We start from the raw sequence: 19,078 nt of genomic DNA, 5'->3' as shown, positions 1-19,078 counted from the left end.
ATCTGATAATATGAAGATCTTTATTCCTCTAATGACATAATAATATATTCAATGACTCAACATGTACATGTTTCGGCCAACAGGCCTGCCTCAGGAGTCTTAAGTCACGAATGATGATATTCACAGTATGCTCCCATTCAAATAAATTTGACCAAAGACCAGCCAAAAAGTGTCATATCACGAGTGAATGCTGCCAACTCTTACCTATCGGTGGGCGGTGGGGGGGAGTCAGTGGCAGGAGGGACTGAGCACCCCTCTTGCTCCCAACTTTTATGTATTGAGGGAATGTCAGGGTGGGTAATTTATGACTCTCCTGCTCTCTGCCACCCTTCCCCGCAGGGCAGCCCTGCTTTAAAACCACAGACTTGCACTGCAGGGAAGGGTAGGAGAGCCAGTAGTCAGGGCAGTCTTAGAGAGCAGGAGAGTCAGGGGAGCTAGAGAGAGTTGGTGTAGGTAGAGGGAGCAGGGGAGCCATAGAGAAGAGTCGGGGCAAAGCTGTTTTTACATAAGCGATTGGTCCTCACCAGTTGCTTTTTCTTGATCAGCCAGCCAGTTGGTATCAGTCAGTGTGTAGAGGAAAAAAGTTTTCTGAATTGCGTCCTTCTGCTTTGCATGCTGATTCCCTTCATTTGCATGCACGGATCGGGATGGGATCGCTACACAGGTTAGTGAATCAGCTCAGAGGGAAAAGGGGTCGCAAACCGATCGGTACACATTGGTTTGCTTAGTGATGAGCCTGATTCCCTTCCTCTTTTTGGTAGATGGTAGCTGGAGCAGGGTCTGCATTTGGCATATTTTCCTTACTAGCTCCAGTGGCCATCTTTTGCATTTTTCCTCATTAAATTTCATCTGCCATTTGGATGCCCAGTCTTCCAATTTCCTAAGGTCTGCCTGCAATTTTTTTTTATAGTTTCCATGCATTTTAACAACTTTGAACAGTTTGTTATCTACAAATTTAATCACCTCAACTCGTCGTCCCAATATCCAGATCTTTAATAAATATGTTAAATAGCACCAGACCCAGTACAGATCCCTGTGGCAATCCACCATTTACCCTCCTCTGAGAAAAATGGCCATTTAACCCTACCCTTTCTTTTCTATCCGATAACCAATTCCTAATCCACAACAACATTGCCTCCTATCCCATTACTTTAATTTTCTCAGGCCCTCTCAGGAGCCTCTCATGAGGAACTTTGTTGAATGCTTTCTGAAAATCTAGATACACTATATCAACCAGCACACTTGTATCCACATGTTTATTTATACCTTCAAAGAAGTCAAACAAATTGAGGCAATACCTCCCTTGGCTGAACCCATGCTGACTCTGTCCCATTAAATCATGTTTGTGTTCACAAGTTAATTTTTTAAAAAAGCTTCCACTATTTACTATTTTAAATAGCTCCAGGAGGTCACCCGACGCCATGAGCGAGTGAGGACGCGTTCCCGCTCAGCTCCGAGGCCCCGTCTCTGCCCCCGCACATACCGCCGACATTTGGACCGCCCGAGAGCGCAGACTGCCTAGCAACAAACGCTAGACCGCATGGAACGGTATTTGACCCGTTCCCAGGAGGCGGCACGCGCGAAAACAGCGCGAAAAGACAGAGAGCGTGCTAGTCCCGGGGCGGGCAAGATGGCGGCCGCATCTGGAACGGCGGTCACGGAGTTCTCGGCTGGGGCACTGCTGGAACTGAAGGCGGCGGTGGCACAGGTCCTGGGCCCCCAGATAGAAGCCCTAACAACCCAAATGACCAGGCTGGAACAGCTGATGTCGGACACGACGGCCAGAACGACCGAATTGGAGCACCGGGTGTCGGCAGCAGAAGACACCCTAAACTCACACGAAATGGATCTCTCGGCCCTGCAAGAGACGGTTCAGTTACAAGCTGCTAAACTGGATGATCTAGAGAACCGTTCTCGCCGAGGGAACCTACGCCTTATGGGTGTGCCCGAAACTATACCCGACAATCAATTAACTGCGGAGCTGGAGGGCTGGCTGGAGCTGGAATTCCCAGACACAACATCTCTGGGCCCATTGTGCTTGGAAAGAGCACATCGCCTCGGCCCCCGTCCGACTAGGGACTCCAGGCCTAGGGTGGTGATTGTGAAAATCCTCAACTACAGACACAAACTGGAGATCCTGCGACAGTACCGCACTAAACGCGACGCAGTGAAGTTCAGAGGCTCTGCAATACGGATAAGCCAGGATTACTCTGCAGCTCTCACTGAACGCAGGAAAGCCTTCTACCCTCTGTGCTCTAAGCTGGAAGAAAATAAGTATCGTTTTCAGTTCATCTATCCAGCGGTCCTAAAGATACACCATGAGGGCTCGTGGCACGTGTTCACCGAGGCTGTGACAGCCGCTGACTATATAAACAAGGCCATCACACCAACGTCCGAGCCGACATAGGCGCAAACGAAGAGGCGGCGTGATTCATACTGGAAGGCAGAACCGGCTATTGTTAAGTTGAATGTTACTGAAATGTTATTAGACTGAAATGTTATTAGTCTGAAATGTTATTAGCCTGAAATGATGGGGGCACTGTTGAATTATTGTTTACAGGGGTGGGGGTGGGGTCTCGTGAGGCGCCATTCTCGGACCTACCACATATTCCTTCGGGGATATGGTCTTTGGGATTTTTGGGGGTAAGGGGGGGAGGGTGTTGGAGTGTGGGGAACAGCCTACTGATGGGTTATTGGGGATGTTACTTGTTCATATTTGCCTGATTATTAGTTGCTGCGGGGACAGATTGGCTCACCCGGGCGAGGCTGGGCACCTGGGTGTAGATCACATGCGGCCGGATGGTTCAAGCTGTTGGTGCTTTGACCCTGGGTGACCACTCTCTCCGTATTCTGTCTTGGAATGTGTCTGGGATCACATCACCAATTAAACGTACGAAGCTCTTGAGACAGATAAAACACCATAGGGCGGACTTAGCGTGCCTCCAGGAGACTAAATTGACCCGGGATGAACACTGTAAACTACAAAGGGGATGGGTGGGATCTGTGTACTCAGCCTCCTCATCTGGGAAAAGAGCCGGGATATGTTTGCTTGTACGCAAGGGGTTACACTGCTCAGTGACGTCACTTGCTGAAGATCCTGAGGGAAGATATTTACTCTTAAAGATATCTATGCAGGGCACGGATTTCCGGCTGCTGATTGTATATGGGCCGAACACATACTCACAAGTATTTTTTGATAAATTGGTATCCCTAGGCTTGCAAGACACTACCCTGCCACTGATAATAGCTGGTGACCTTAACCAAGTGCTAGACACTTCCTTGGATCGTTCCGGTCCCCAAACGCTGACGGTGCCCAACTTAAACAAAGGTATCCCCTTACTCTGTCAATCATTGGGTCTGGTAGATCCATGGAGACTTCTCCACCCAACAGAGCGAGATTACACACACCAATCTCGGGCACACGGGTCGTTCTCACGCATAGACTACATGCTGGTTCCGGAATCCTGGTTTGGTCGAGTCACAGATTCTATTATAGGCCCTATGGAGGTATCGGACCACTGTCCTGTTTGGGTTGACCTGGCTTGGGGACGGCCTCCTCAGGGAGCCTGTCGGTGGAGATTCCCATCTTACCTTCAAGAGGACCCAGACTTTGGGGCCTACCTCAGAACGCGCTGGGATGATTTTCTAACAAATAACGCACAACATCGAACTGAACCGGGCCTTTTCTGGGAAACCGCTAAATCTGTTCTCAGGGGGGAGATCATTGCCTACGTTGTGGCAAGGAATAAACGCATAGCGGCCAGTATTATAAGTTTGGAAAGAAAATGCACAGCTTTGAAGGCGAAATTTATAAGCACACCAACCACTGAATTGAAGGAAGACCTTCATGTAGCACAAGTAGCTCTTAATACATTAATACATGACCGCACCAAACGCTCCTTAATTTACCGCAAATACAAATATCATAGGTTTGGGAATAAACCGGGCCGGATGTTAGCTTCAATAACCAAGAACTGGCAGGACTCCAGATATATACCAAGAATTAAACATAGTCCCACTACCTACCACACTGCACCGAAAGACATTGCGGACGCATTCTATCGGCACTTCTCGACATTCTACGCGAATCCCAAACCATACTCAGGCCCTGATGTTCTTGATTATCTAACTGATGCTGGCCTGCCTAGTTTCACTGAACGCCAGCGGGAAACTTTGAACAGACCCCTGGAAGGCCCAGAGATACAAAAAGCCATTAAGACCTTGCGTTCCTGCACTGCCCCGGGCCCTGACGGGTTTTCGGCAGAATTTTATAAGATGATGTTGCCCCAGCTCTGTGAGTCACTGATGTCCTATTATGAGGAGGTGACAGAGACCGGAGCATTTCCGGCCTACGCTAATTCTGCCACTATAACACTGATCCCGAAACCGAACAAACCTAGGGAAGAGGTTGACTCCTACAGACCTATATCCCTACTAAACGTAGACATAAAAATCCTATCCCGTTTGTTGGCAAACCGTCTCACTCCGCTTTTATCACACATTATATCATCTGCGCAGGTGGGCTTTGTTCAGGGCCGCCACTCTGTCCTCAACGTGAGACGCACTCTTTTGGCTATGGCTAGGGCGCAAGAATCACACGTTGAGGGCATTTTGGTGAGCTTGGATGCGGCCAAAGCATTCGATCAGGTCCTGTGGCCTTACTTGTTTTCGGTTCTGGAATATGTAGGTATAGGCGGGCAATTTCTAGCCGCACTGCGAGCATTATACACGTCCCCCACAGCATCCATACTGGTAAATGGAATTCATACACCACCCTTTGGGGTGGGCAGGGGGGCACGCCAGGGTTGCCCATTGTCACCATTACTATTCATACTGTACCTGGAACCCCTCCTCAGAACAATACAAAAAGATGATGTTTTAGTAGGATTAATGGAGGGAACATCCCAATTACGGGTGTTAGCATTTGCTGACGATATTTTGTTAACCCTGGCTTGCCCCCAGCAATCCCTGACTAGAGCCCTCGAGCTGTTGGATGAGTTCCATTTATTCTCTGGCCTAATCTTAAATAAGCAAAAATCCCTAGTCATGCCTTTGCAAGATGATGTCCGAACTTCCTGGCAGGGGCCCTTTCAATTGGAATGGGCCACGAAATCTTTACGTTATTTGGGGATTTGGATCCCACAAGATTTAACTCAAATATACAAACTTAATGTTCTCCCCCGTCTCCATCTGACGGGACAGAAACTCAGAGCCTGGCGCTCTTACCCACTATCTTTATTAGGGCGAATAGCCCTGTACAATATGATGATTATTCCCCAATGGCTGTATCTATTACAGACCTTACCCTTGCTGTTACAACACCGGCACCTTAGAGTTCTTCACCAGTCGTTGAATGGGTATCTGTGGGGTGGCAGGCGTTCGCGTATACCCCTCCGTACACTGTTTCTACCCGTATCTCAGGGAGGCTTAGGACTTTTACATCTAGGCAGAATGAATATGGCATGTCAGCTTCGACATATAAATGATTGGCTATGTGGGACCTCCCATTTTTCGGTGGCTGAGGTCGAGTGCCTTGCATATACCCCCTATCATTGCAGCTACATGATACATGCTTCCACACTGCCTCTGCGCTCACAACACTATGGGGATATTTTATTGGGCCCGTTGAGGAAAACCTGGAAGAAACTGTGCAATCAAATGCACATTAGACCAGAAGTGACACCTTATTTACCAATACATGGCAACGTTGATTATGTTCCTGGAATAAGTCTCAGGGCTCCATCTAGGTGGGCTCGAGGGGGAGTGTTTTATCTGTCTCAAATTCTGAATGCGGATGGGACCCTCTATTCATTCCAGAAACTATTAGATACTAAGGTCCTTTCAGCTAGTGACTGGCTGTGTTATAGGCAATTGTTACACTACGTGAATTCCTTACCAAGACAGGCTTTGTTGGACATAGTTCAAGATACGCTATCTGAGGCCCTCTGCTTAACAGCCCAAGAACCCACCCCACTCAGTGTTTATCATCGCTATTTGCAGGGGCTGGCTGGAGACCTGGACTACAGAGCCTTAGCCGAATCCTGGTCTTTGGACCTACAAACCTCAATTACAGAGTCCATGATAAAGAGGGGCATTACATTGAGATCACGTATCCTGGTGGCAGCAGTAGAGAGGGAACGATATTATAAATTCTTGGTTCGTGCCTATATAGCACCCATAAGAGCGCATCAAACCCACATCAGTACTTCAGCAAGGTGCCCCAGATGTGCGGCTGCCAGAGCATCTCTTGGCCATATGTTTCTGTTATGCCCCGGTATTCAAGCCTACTGGCGGCGAATAGGACGTACAATACAGTCTCTATGGAATTGCTCCTGGACACAGACGTCGACTTTTCTCTTTACACTGAAATTCTCCGTGGACCCGGTTACACCAGGGGTGAATGCATTTGTACAAAGAGCTATTCTGGTGGGCATAAAGACTATTTTACAATGCTGGTTGTCCCCGCACACGCCTTCCGTCTCGCAATGGCGGACTCAGATGATTTATTGGGCGAGTTATGAAAGACAAGATGTTCTAGACATACATTCTAAGAGAGGGGTTCAGTATCTTCGATGTTGGAGACCTTTTTGTTTAACTTTGTCTCCCGTAGCGAAAGCTAGATTGTTAGAATAAACCAATTCAGGCGAGTTTAACAGTGGCTGTTCCCTGGGGGGGGGGGAGGGGGGAGGAATGGGAGGGGGGATCATTTCTCATTGTAATGCACTATGTGATGACCTGTATTTTATGTTTGTTGTTTATCGAAAATAATAAAACAAATTTAAACATAAATAGCTCCCACTATTTTATCTGGCACTGAAGTCAGGCTTACCAGTCTAAATTCTCAGATCTCCTCTGGAACCCTTTTTGAAAATTGGCTAACATTGACCACCCTCCAGTCTTCAGGTAGTACAGATGATTTTAGTGACAGGTTACATATTACTAACAGCAAGTCAGTAATCTCATGTTTGAGTTCTTTTAGTACCTTGGGATGTATACCATCCAGTCCAGGTGATTTATTATTTTTTAACTTGTCAGTTTGGCTTAGTACATCTTCCAGATTCATTGAGTTTTCTTTTAGTTCCTTCAAATCATCACCCTTGAATACCATTTCCAGTTCAAGTATATCTCTTGCATCTTTTTATTTTATTTTATTTCGATTTATATCCCGTCCTCCCAGAAAGCTCAGGGCGGGTTACAGTGGAACACACAGTTACAATAAACAGAAGGGCCTAAGTACAATACTGTAGGCTACACAGTATTACATACGGAGGGAAATTTACCTAGACAGCACATGGGATATACATACTTTTGAAGAGGAAACTTAGTCAACATAGGAAAAAACATATCTATAACATATAGAGGGAGTGCAAAACAGTGCATAATCATAACTTGGGAACTTGGCGTTTACTCCACCTCATAGGTTGGATTATGCCTTTTACTCAGCTCCTCACAATTCTTTTTCTGGTTCAGAGAGCCATTCCAGTGAGATGGTTAACAGAAGAGGAAGGTCTTCACTTCCCTCCAAAAGGCCATCAGGGGGTCCAGTGACCTGATTTGCATGGGCAGTTGATTCTATAGCTTGAGTAGAAAGTGACTATAGGAGCACTTCCTGGGGGAGTCGTCTCTCTGATTTGGAGTGGTTGGGCACATAGGGATGCAGTTTGGCAGCTATGTAGCGAGGAACCTTGCAGTGGAAGCTTTTATGGGCTAATATGAAGTCCTTGAAGGCACAGCGTTTGCTGATTGGCAGCCAATGGGCTGAACATAATGCAGGTGATGCAGGGTTTTGAAAGCCGAGATTCATTAAGAGATGGATTGGCATGTTCTGTACCCGCTGAAGAAAGTTTTAGGTTTTTTGCTGTGAGGCCATTAAACAGCAAATTGCAGTAGTCCAAGCGTGAGATCACATAGGCATAGAGATACTGGGGCAAAGTCCAATTCAGAGAGATAAGGATGAATTTTTCCGCAGCTGGCGTAGATAATAGAATGAGGTGGAGACGACCTGAGAGATGTGGTCAGAATGAGATAGGTGGCCATCTAGTATTTTGCCAAGGCTGCAGACTTGGTCCTTTATTAAGAGTAGTTGATTTACAGGCTAATGATGGATGGGTAAAGCTTCAGCTCTTCTTCCTGACACAGAGGAGCTCTGTTTTGGCAGTTGGAGTTTGTTGAGGGACATCCAGTCTTTCATTTTCATGAGACAGTTTTGTGTATTGGTGAGTTGGGTGGCCTGGCTGGATATTGTCTGTGTATGAGTGGGTCTTGATGTTGTGTTTGTGGGCGATGTTGATAATGACAGACTTAATGTATAGGTTGAAGAGGAGTGGGGACAGCAAGGCTCTATGGGGAATGCTGCTTTTTATGGGCCTAGGCCTAGAAATGTCTGAGCCGAATAGCACAGTCTGCGTTCTCTGGCATAAAAAAGAGGAGAACCATTGAAGTGCCGACTCCAGGACTCGTAAGTTGGCAAGTCTGGTGAGCAGGATTTGGTGATTGATGGTGTCAAAGACTGCACTGAAGTGAAGCAGGAACAGTAAGGCATAGTTTCCCTTGTCAAGTATGGACCAGCAGTCGTCAATGATGTCCATCAGGACAGTCTCTGTGCTGTGGCATGCACGGAAGCCAGACTGGAAAATGGAGAGTGCTCCTTGTTGATCCATGAAGGGTTGCAGTTGTTGTAGCACTATCTTCTCTAATAACTTCAAGATGAATGGCAAATTGGAAACCGGTCTGTAGTTACTGGGATCATTGGGGTTAAGGATGGGCTTCTTAAGGATGGGTTTGATGATGGCAAATTTCCAGCTGTTTGGTATATTCCCAGTCAATAGGGAGGTGTTAATGAAATGAAGGATTGATTTCGCTGAATGCATCTTGAACTGATAGTAGGAGGTTGGATGGTTATAGATCAAGGAACAAGTTGAATGGATGTAGGTGTTTCATGGTCTTTGAGTTCCTCATGCATGACTGGATGGAGCTGAGTTAGGGATCTGCATGGCGAGTCCTTGAGCAAGCATAGGAGATGGATGGGGTATCCCGTGGGTAGCAGAATTGAGGGTGCTGTGAATATTGTCAATTTTGCTTTGAAAGTACCGTAGTTGGAGAGTGCTTCACTGTTAAGGTCAGCTGGGCTGTTGTGCTTTTTCCCATGGGAGGCAGAGAAAAGGTGATTCGTCAATGCGAATAAGTTTCAAGAATGATTGGGGACTCTTTGAAGGAGCTGTGCATAATAGGCTTTCTTGCCTTAAGGATGGTAGACTTATAGCTTGTCAAACTTTCCAGTGGGCTCTATATTCATCACTTTGGCATTTAACCCATCTTCTCTTGGCTTTCCTAAGGTTTCTCTTTTGCTATCTACTATAATAAAACCCTAGCCGTGCATGCGCACTCTTACCTGCGTGTTCCGTGATCTCTGATCTGTGATCAGTAGGTCCATGGCCGGCAAGAGTGCGTATGTGTGCTTACAACGGCCCCACATTCACGGTCTGGATGGCCCCCTTACTACAGTTTTTCGCGGTGGCGGCTCCTCTTACATCCGGCCCTGTGTCCAAAGCTTCTCCAAAGGCTGGCTCCCATGAAAATGTTATTTTTCTGTTTAAAGCCATGGCGGCAGCTTCTCTCAAGAGCCACACCAGCGTCGGAAACCTCTCTGACATCAGAATGTCAGAGACAAGGCTTCCGACGCTGGTGCGCCTCTTGAGAGAAGATGCCGCGGCAGCTTTGAACAGAAAAATAACATTTTCATGGGAGCCAGCCTTCGCAGAAGCTTTGGACACAGGGCCAGATGCAAGAGGAGCCGCCACCGCGAAAAGCTTTAGTAAGGGAGCAAGCCAGACCGCGAGTGTGGGGCAGTTGTAAGTGCGGATCGGTCGAGGAGCTGCTGCTGCCCATGGCTGTGAAATTTGGCAAGGAAGCCTGCCAGAAAAGAAAATAAATGCTGCTGCACAGGGAATGGGGTGGGGGACTTCTAAAATGTAAGGTGGCCCGGCCTACCAAAAGCCCCAAGGCTGTATGGTTTGCAGGTAAGGGAGAAAGGTTCCTAATGGACAGTGGGGAAGGTCCAAGTAAGGGAGAAGGGCTACTGCTGGAGAGGGGGAGATAAAAGTAAAGGAGAAGGGCTACTGCTAGATAGGGGGAGCAGGAGATGGGGGGGTGCTGCTGGACAGGGAGGAGGTAAAGGTAAGGGAGAAGGGCTGCTAGCACCCGTTAATGTAAAGGGCTAAAAAAACTAGTCTGAGATAATATGTAAACTAGTGGGAGGAGAGTTTGTGGGTGGTTGACCTTGTCTTTCTGGTCTGGGCCAAGTTTTCATAGAGTGATTGTATGCCAAGTAGAGGCTGTTGAATCATTAGAGTGGACATCTTGGTTGCATAGTTTTGCTTAGTTTGCAGATGCCGTAAAAGGTTCTGAAGGTTGACTGAATCTGGTTTGAGCGTTTTCTTTACTGGGTGGAGGTCTCTGGGAGCGGAAAGCAAGGCTGTGGATGGGAGTTGGAAGGTGATGAGGTGGTAGACCAAAGCAAAGAATTCATTCAGTCTCTCCTCTATGGCTTTATCCTCCCTGAGTGTCCCTTTTGCTCCTTGATCACGGATTCCCTCACAGGTTTTCTACTTCCAATGTACCTAAAAAATTGTTACTATGAGTTTTTGTCTCTTTGGCAAGTTTCTCTTCATATTCTTTCTTGGCTTTCTTTATTAATTTGTTGCATCTAACGTGCCAGTGCTTATGTCTCTTATTTTCTTCATTTGGATCCTTTTTCCATTATTTAAAGAATGTTTGGGGTTTTGTTTTTGCTCTTATTGCCTCTTTCAGTTCAACTTTTAACCATGCCGGCTTCGTTTTCTCTTCTTTCCATCTTTGTTAATATGTAGAATACATCTGGTCTGGGCTTCCACAATGGTATTTTTAAATAACATCCATGCCTGGTTTAGTCATAACCTTTGCCACGGACCCTTTTTAAACTTATTTTTAACCATTTTCCTCATTTTATTGTAGTCGCCCTTTCAAAAACATTAAATACCGCTACAGTAGATTTCTTTAGCAATGTCACTCCTGGTATCAGCTCAGATATGATCATGTTATGATCACCGTTTCCCAGCGGACTCAACATAGTTACTTCCTGTACTATTCCTTGCATTCCACTAAGGATTAAATGTAAAATAGATCCCTCTTTCGTCTGTTTCTGAACAAGTTGCTCCAAGAAGCAGTCATTTATGACATCTAGGAGTTTTTACCTCCCAAGCACTCCCTATTGTAACATTTATTCAGTCAATATTGGGGTAATTCAAATCACTATCTACAATCTTAAGGAGAGGGTATGAATAATCACCAATTCCCAAAGCACATACTCTATTAATAAACTAAGGAGCCCTCTCAATACCTCTTGTCTCAAAAAACCTCCACAAAAACCCAGAGAGTAAAGAACAAAGGACAAAAAAACATTGTGGAGTGGAGAAAAAACCTCAGTGATCTTCATAGGTTAAAACAAACACTCCATTTAGGCCTCTTTTTACAAAGGTGCGCTAGGGCTTTAATGCGCGTAATAGCGCGCGTTAAATTCCTGAGCGCGCTAGCCACTACCACCTCCTTTTTGTGCATGCGCTAAAAACTCTAGCGCACCTTCATAAAAGAAGCTCTTAGAGTCCAAAATTCTGAAGAAAATAGAAAACCCACTCAATGCAGTACCTTACCAGGGAGAAAAGCTTCGCTCTCATAGAGAGAATTGGCTCCGTATCAAAACATTCCAGCACAGTTCACAGTTACATAGTTCACATTTCATAGTAGCATGGTGAAAAGGAAAATTTAGCTGCAGTCCAGAGTCCCCCCCCCCCCCCCCAAAAAAAAAAAAATCACCAGCTCCTTGGAACTTGCCAGCATCCACTTCATAACACAGGAAAGTAGCAGTTTCTATTTAATCCAACAGGGAATCCCCGTTTCGCCCCAGGCTATATCAGGGGTGCATCTTCACCAGTGCAATCTGCAACTACTGAACAAACAGCAAAAGGGACGAACAATTTTGGTTTTTGCTTTTGCCATTTGCTTGCCAGCATCCACTTCATAACACAGGAGTATAGCAGTCTCTTTTCAACCTGACAGGGAATCCCCATTTCACCCCAGGCTGCGTAAGGGGTGTATCCTCATCGGTGCAACCGCTGAACAAACAAACGGGCTATATGGTCTTTATCATCCTTAATTTTTCTATGTATCTATGTAATTACATTGTTGGCTTTGTACATTTGTGACGCATAAGAATACAGATGTAATTTCAGGACATGGAAATAATCTATTGGTCTTTACCATTGTAGTTGGTGCTAAACACAATAATTTTTGCACACTCTTTTCCTCTTTCTCCTTGTAGGCATTGGTAATGCATTTCATATTCATAGTCATGAGTAAAATATTCATTCAGATTCCAACTGTGGCTCTCTATTTTTTCTTAGGATTTCTTTTTTCCTTCCCTTTATACTTCAGGTGGCTTGCAGCAACTCAGTTTGAACCTGTGGCAGCAAGAACAGTTTTTCCCTGCTTTGATGAGCCAGCGTTTAAAGCCATTTTTCAGATCAAGATCAAGAGAAGTGAAAAACACATTGCATTATCGAATATGCCCAAGGTAAAAAGAGCTTCTGGTGGCTGTGTCTCAAATAACATGATGGTTTAAGATAACATTTAGTGAAAATATTGTCCTAGTAATTATAAAGTCCTTAGTATACCAAAGATGAAGTCATTTGATTTGCTAAATGTATCTCCATCCTGCCAACAGCTGAATGTAGAAAAACTGACATTTCTCCAGTGATATCACCAGTGCTGTCTGGAATACTCCAGTGTTTTCTCTACCTCTAGCACATGGTGGAGTGTGCAGGCTTGGTCTCTGGCCTAGCTCCCAGACATGTTGGTTAAGTCTCCATCAAATGATGTGGCCTATCGGTCTTGTTCACAGGCTGGACCTGGTGGAGCGCAGATATGACTCTGCAGTCCCAAGTCATGGTTCACAGATAAAAACTAGGGAAAGCTCTCAGTGTGGACCCCATGGGGAAAATTGACCCTCCTTTTCTCACTCCCATATCCCCTTGTGGATGCTTTCCCCCTGCAGCTCCAGCCCAGCCTTAAAAAAGTAAATTGGCTGTGCTACCTAATTTAGCTTTATTCCACTTGTGGCTCTGGGCAACCCTATATTACCTCAGATACAACTTAAGAAAATCCACTGGCATTGACGTACGGTACATTATGGTACGTTAATGAGAGCTAAAAGTCAAATATCTGCTAGGAATAACAAACTTCTCTTTGTAATGACAGGGGTTGCCATACAACTTATTTTGAAGAATTGGAAGAACTGGGATAGGTTAAATTACACTTTCTGGTGGGAATCCCTTTGTTATACTTTTAAAATGGAGCTTCTGATGGCTATACAGCAGGGAAGTTACAGAAAATTTATGGATGTTTGGGAGCCGTTGACTAAATTTTGTAATGATAACTGACTTTATTTTACTGACCTTTAAACATACACATCCAGGGTGGAAGGGAGGGGGAGGGGTTTGTACTGGAATTGTTTTGGGGAATTTTTAAATAGTTTCTTGTAGGTATTTATTTTCTTGATTAATAGGTGGGAGGGTGGGGGAAAATAATTGCTTATTACTATATGTAAGTTTATTGTGCTTTTCTTGTAATATTATATGTACATGAATTATTTGTATGCACAATTGTAGTTGGAAAATTTAATAAAGATTTATATAAAAAAAGAACCTGTATATAATATGTAAACCACTTTTATTATAACCACAGAAAGGCAGAATATCAAGTTCTATTCCCTTTCCTCAGTGCAGAAGGATAAAGCTAATTGAAAAAAGGTTCTTTAAGCAGCAAAGGAAAAACAAAATGCAGGAGAGGGACAGAATTGCCGCGAGTCCTGGGCTGCATTCAGCTCCGAGTGGGTAGGCTGGCTTCTGTGCACACATACGCTGGCCGTGTAAACTGGGTATTATCCCAGGACAAGCAGGCATGATATTCTCACATGTGGGTGACGTCATCTACGGAGCCCCGATGCGGAAGCATTTTCAAGCAAACTTGATTGAAGATTTAAGTTTGCTCTGCTGCTCCACGCATGCGTGCCTTCCTGCTCCACTAGGGGGTGCATCCCCTCGTGGTCTCCAGTTCAAAATTTTCCGCGAGCCTAGAAGACGTGTTTTTCAGGCTCTGCCCCAACTGCCTTCTAGCACCGCGATTTTTTCTTGTTTTTTCACGATTAAGTCGCTGTGCGCGAATTCCTTACCTTTTTACTTGATTCCTGCTTCGTTTTCAACGACCCGGAGGCTTCCGGGTCCCCGTGGCCGCGTGGTTAATCGAGCCGCGGCTACTTTCGATTTAATGTCCCGGCCTTTGACCGGCTTTAAAAAGTGCACCCGGTGCGAGCGGCTTCTTTCTCTCACAGACCCGCATCGCCGGTGCATCCTTTGCCTGGGGGCGACTCATCCAACCGACTCCTGCCCCCAGTGCGCTATTTTCCAAAACCGGGCCCTCCGCCGAAGAAAAGCCCGCATGGCGGATCTCTTCACCCCGGACCAACCCTCCACCTCGGCCTCGAGGTCGGCCCTGGCCTCGGCCCCGGCCTTGACCTCGGCCCCGGAAACCTCGGCATCGCCTCGAGACTCGACCCCGAAGTCCTCGGGACAACAGAAAGCCTGAGCTCGGGGTAAGTCCCCTCTTCCCTCTTCAGGTTCTGTAACAGCGAAGAAGCCAGCCTCGGGGACAACGGCGACGCATGGCGGAAGCCCCATGCTTACAGCCCCGTCTAAGCCCTCCAAATCTTCGGGCCGTGCCTCCACCACATGGGAATACTCTGATACGAGGTCGCCCCCGGTGGAGCGCACCGAGGCAGGGGACATGCCTTCGATGCTGTCCGTGCCCGTCTTCCAGGACCTACTCCGAGCGATGATCACGTCGGAGCTGTCCGCCGCAATGGCCCAGTTTCAATCGGCCTCGACCTCGAATGTGCCAGACCAGCCTGAGCCTCACACCGAACAACCTCGAGGAAAGGTGCGCAATCCTCGCCGCATCCCATCCTCCTCGGACTCCTCGCCGAGACGCCCGAGACGTTCCCCCTCTGCGGACCGCCGAGGGGCAAAACGTCGGGCTAGAACGACAGAAACCTCGAACCGCCGTACCTCCAAGAAGGCCCGAGGTTCACCAACCCTACGAGGCCGTTCTCCCACACCTCGTACAGGACCACTAAGGGTGGCTGAGTTATCACTCTCCAACCCTCGCATCCTCCGAACTCCCTCTCGGACGCATTCTCCGAGGGAGTCCGGATCGAGGTCACCAATCCGACATCGATCGGTACCCCTAACCCCGGCATCGTCTCCGAGGGGCTCCTCGAGACGCCGAAGATCGACAACCCCGGAACACTCTCACAGTGCTTCCCCAACCTCGGAACGTGGATCAGAGCATGAACCTCGATACTCGAGGGAAGCCTCCTTATCCTTCTCCACCCGACGAAGGTCTCGTTCCCCGACCCCGCACGGGGCCCCGGGGACATCTCGCCCATCCTTCACTCGCTTTGTCCAAGACATGGGCCATGCATTGGACTTAGACCTCCAGTCCGACTCCAGATACTCGAAGGAGTACCTGGCGGAGCTGGATATGCCATCACTGCCCAGAGAGTCCCTTCGCTTACCACCTAACCCGGTACTCCAACAGGCCTTCTTCAGGAACCTGGAGACCCCTTACATGGTCACGGCCGTACCCTCCAAAATGGAGGCCAAGTACCGCACAGTACCTTACCCCGGATTCGAGCAACCACAGCTCTCCCACCAATCGCTGCTAGTGGAATCCTCCTTGAAAAAGGCTCACCCGTCCCGGGTCTCAGCAGCGGTCCCCCCAGGCCGAGAAGGCCGAACCCTGGACAAGTTCGGCAGGAGACTATACCAAAATGCAATGATGGCCTCTAGGGTGCAAAGCTACACATTCACCTTCACTTCATACCTCAAACATCTCATTGGACTATTGAGAGCCTTTGAGACTGACCTACTGGCCTCCCGGCAGGGAACGTTCAGCCTGCTTTTAGAGTCCCTCTCCAACCTGCGCCTTCACCTATTCCACCCGGCCTACGATGGCTTCGAACTCTCCTCCAGAGAAGCAGCCTTCGCTATCGCCATGCGCCGACTAGCTTGGCTGCGCCTGGTCGACATGGACCCCAACTTACAGGACCGGTTGGCTAACCTCCCCTGCGTGGGAAAGGAATTGTTCGATGACACTATCGAGGCGGCGACAAAACGCCTCTCCGAACATGAACGCTCATTTGCCTCCCTTGTCCGGCAAAAGCCCAAACCGCCAACGCCCAGGCCATACAGGGCCCCTCCGCGCCGCTACCCACAAAAGTCCACCCCTGCTTTCTCGCGGCCCCCACCCAGACGTCCGCAAGCCCATCACAGGGCCATGCCCAAGTCTCAAACGCCCGCGACCACCAAACCATCCCCGTCCTTTTGACGGGACACGCGGAAGGGGGCGGGCCCCCTCCGCCATAGTCCCAGGCCGCCTTCCCATCGGAGGCCGACTCAAAGCCTTTTACCATCGCTGGGAACAACTCACGTCGAACACATGGGTCCTTGGCGTGATCTCATCAGGGTACTCTCTCAACTTTCGGGCCATTCCCCCGGACAATCCCCCAAGGAATTGCCCCCCCAACCGGACCCAGCTACCTCTACTCCTCGCCGAAGCTCGAGACCTGCTTCGCCTGAGAGCAGTGGAGAAGGTCCCCCCCGACCAACGGGGGAAGGGCTTCTACTCCCGTTACTTCCTGGTACCGAAAAAAACGGGAGACCTACGCCCAATACTAGACTTGAGACGCCTCAACAAATTCCTGGTACGGGAAAAGTTTCGGATGCTCTCACTACCAACACTCTACCCCCTGATCGACGAGGGCGACTGGCTCTGCTCCCTCGATCTCAAGGAGGCGTACACACATGTCCCAGTGCACCCCGCTCACCGCAAGTTTTTGCGTTTCCAAGTAGGGGACTGGCACCTACAATACCGAGTCCTCCCCTTCGGACTAGCATCATCACCTCGGGTCTTCACCAAGTGCCTCGTGGTGGTAGCAGCAACCTTACGTTCCCAGGGCCTCCAGGTATTCCCCTACCTGGACGACTGGCTAATCAAAGCCCCGTCCAAAGAAGGGGTTATCTCAGCGACCCAACAGACTATTACCTACCTGCAAAGTCTGGGGTTCGAAATAAACTTCCCAAAATCTCAACTACGCCCCTCGCAGTCCCTACAGTTCATCGGGGCCACGCTGGACACGGTTCGCCTCCGTTCCTTCCTCCCCCCTCCGCGCCTGGAGACGTTAGTAAGTCTGAGCCGAAGGATCTCTCGGCTGACCTCAGTATCAGCTCGACAGATGATGACCCTTCTGGGCCACATGGCCTCCACCGTCCATGTCACACCATTCGCCCGCCTCCATCTGAGAATCCCTCAATGGACCCTGGCGTCCCAATGGCGTCAAGATCGGGACCCGATCGACCGCTCCGTGACAGTGACTTCTTCATTGCAACGATCGCTCCGCTGGTGGGCCGACTCTTCAAATCTTTCCAAAGGTTTGCTCTTCCTTACCCCACCCCACAGCAAGGTACTCACCACGGACTCGTCGGAGTACGCTTGGGGAGCCCATCTGGACGGCCTACGCACCCAAGGAATGTGGTTAGCACAAGACCGTCGCTGCCACATCAACGTGCTAGAACTTCGGGCCATCTACCTCGCAGCTGTAGCCTTCCAACATCTTCTCCGCGACCGAGTGGTTCTCATCCGAACCGACAACCAAGTAGCGATGTACTACGTAAACAAACAAGGGGGCACAGGGTCTTGGCCCCTTTGTCGGGAAGCCCTACGCCTCTGGAAATGGGCAATCTCCAACAACACCTTCCTTCGGGCGGTGTACATACAAGGAGAACAAAACTGCCTGGCGGACAGACTCAGCCGCCTCCTCCAGCCACACGAGTGGTCACTACACTCTCAGGCCCTACGAGGAGTGTTCGAACGGTGGGGGACGCCTCAAATAGACCTGTTCGCGTCCCCTCACAATCACAAGCTGCCTCTCTTCTGCTCCCGGATATACTCCCCGGACCGACTCGAGGCCGACGCCTTCCTCCTCGACTGGGAGGGAAGGTTCCTGTACGCGTTCCCGCCGTTTCCTCTGATACTGCGGACCCTTGTCCACCTGAAAACAGTACAAGCCACCCTGATCCTGATTGCCCCTCGCTGGCCACGCCAGCCGTGGTTTTCCCTTCTGCTTCAACTCAGTGTCAGAGATCCACAGCCTCTGCCTCTGTTTCCCTCTCTACTGTCACAGGGTCAGGGTTCACTGTTACATCCCAATCTTCAATCTCTTCATCTGAATGCTTGGTTTCTCTCCCCCTGACTGCTCTCCCCGTGTCTCAATCAGTCAAGGAGATATTGGAGGCCTCTAGAAAAACCTCGACGAGAACCTGCTACTCCCAAAAGTGGACCAGATTCTCAACCTGGTGCTCCTCCCACAGCCAGGACCCGGTGTCGGTCCCCGTCCCCCTGGTCCTGGACTATCTACTTCAACTATCTCATTCCGGCCTAAAGACCAACTCCATTCGAGTACACCTCAGTGCGATTGCGGCCTTTCATCAGCCCCTGGAAGGGAAAGCCCTCTCGCTCCATCCCTTAGTCACTCGCTTCATGAAGGGTCTGCTGAACGTCCACCCCCCTCTCAAACCTCCCCCGGTGGTTTGGGACCTTAACGTGATTCTGGCTCAACTAATGAAACCTCCATTTGAGCCCCTAGACAAATGCCATCCAAAATTCCTCACTTGGAAGGTAATTTTCCTACTCGCGCTCACGTCCGCACGGCGGGTTAGTGAGCTACAAGCTCTGGTAGCGGACCCACCCTTCACGGTTTTCCACCACGACAAGGTGGTACTCCGCACCCATCCAAAGTTCCTACCTAAAGTAGTGTCTGATTTCCATCTCAATCAGTCCATTGTCTTACCTGTGTTTTTTCCCAAGCCCCACTCTCACCCCGGAGAAGTGGCGCTCCACACTCTTGACTGCAAAAGAGCGTTGGCCTTTT

At 48.6% G+C, this 19,078-nt stretch overlaps 1 protein-coding gene across 2 annotated transcripts in view; it reads left to right on the top strand.

Annotated features, from left to right (window-relative positions):
- LNPEP (leucyl and cystinyl aminopeptidase) overlaps positions 1-19,078 on the top strand; it is a 178,457-nt gene that overhangs the window by 23,731 nt on the left and 135,648 nt on the right. For both annotated transcript variants that reach the window (XM_033914441.1, XM_033914530.1), the window contains exon 3: positions 12,469-12,607. In XM_033914441.1, the coding sequence (XP_033770332.1) occupies positions 12,469-12,607 (139 nt within the window). The remainder of the gene's footprint in view (positions 1-12,468; positions 12,608-19,078) is intronic.

This window comes from Geotrypetes seraphini, chromosome 1 (assembly GCF_902459505.1).
Source record: "Geotrypetes seraphini chromosome 1, aGeoSer1.1, whole genome shotgun sequence".
Classification (NCBI taxonomy): domain Eukaryota; kingdom Metazoa; phylum Chordata; class Amphibia; order Gymnophiona; family Dermophiidae; genus Geotrypetes; species Geotrypetes seraphini.
This window is presented reverse-complemented; position numbering and strand designations above follow the sequence as displayed.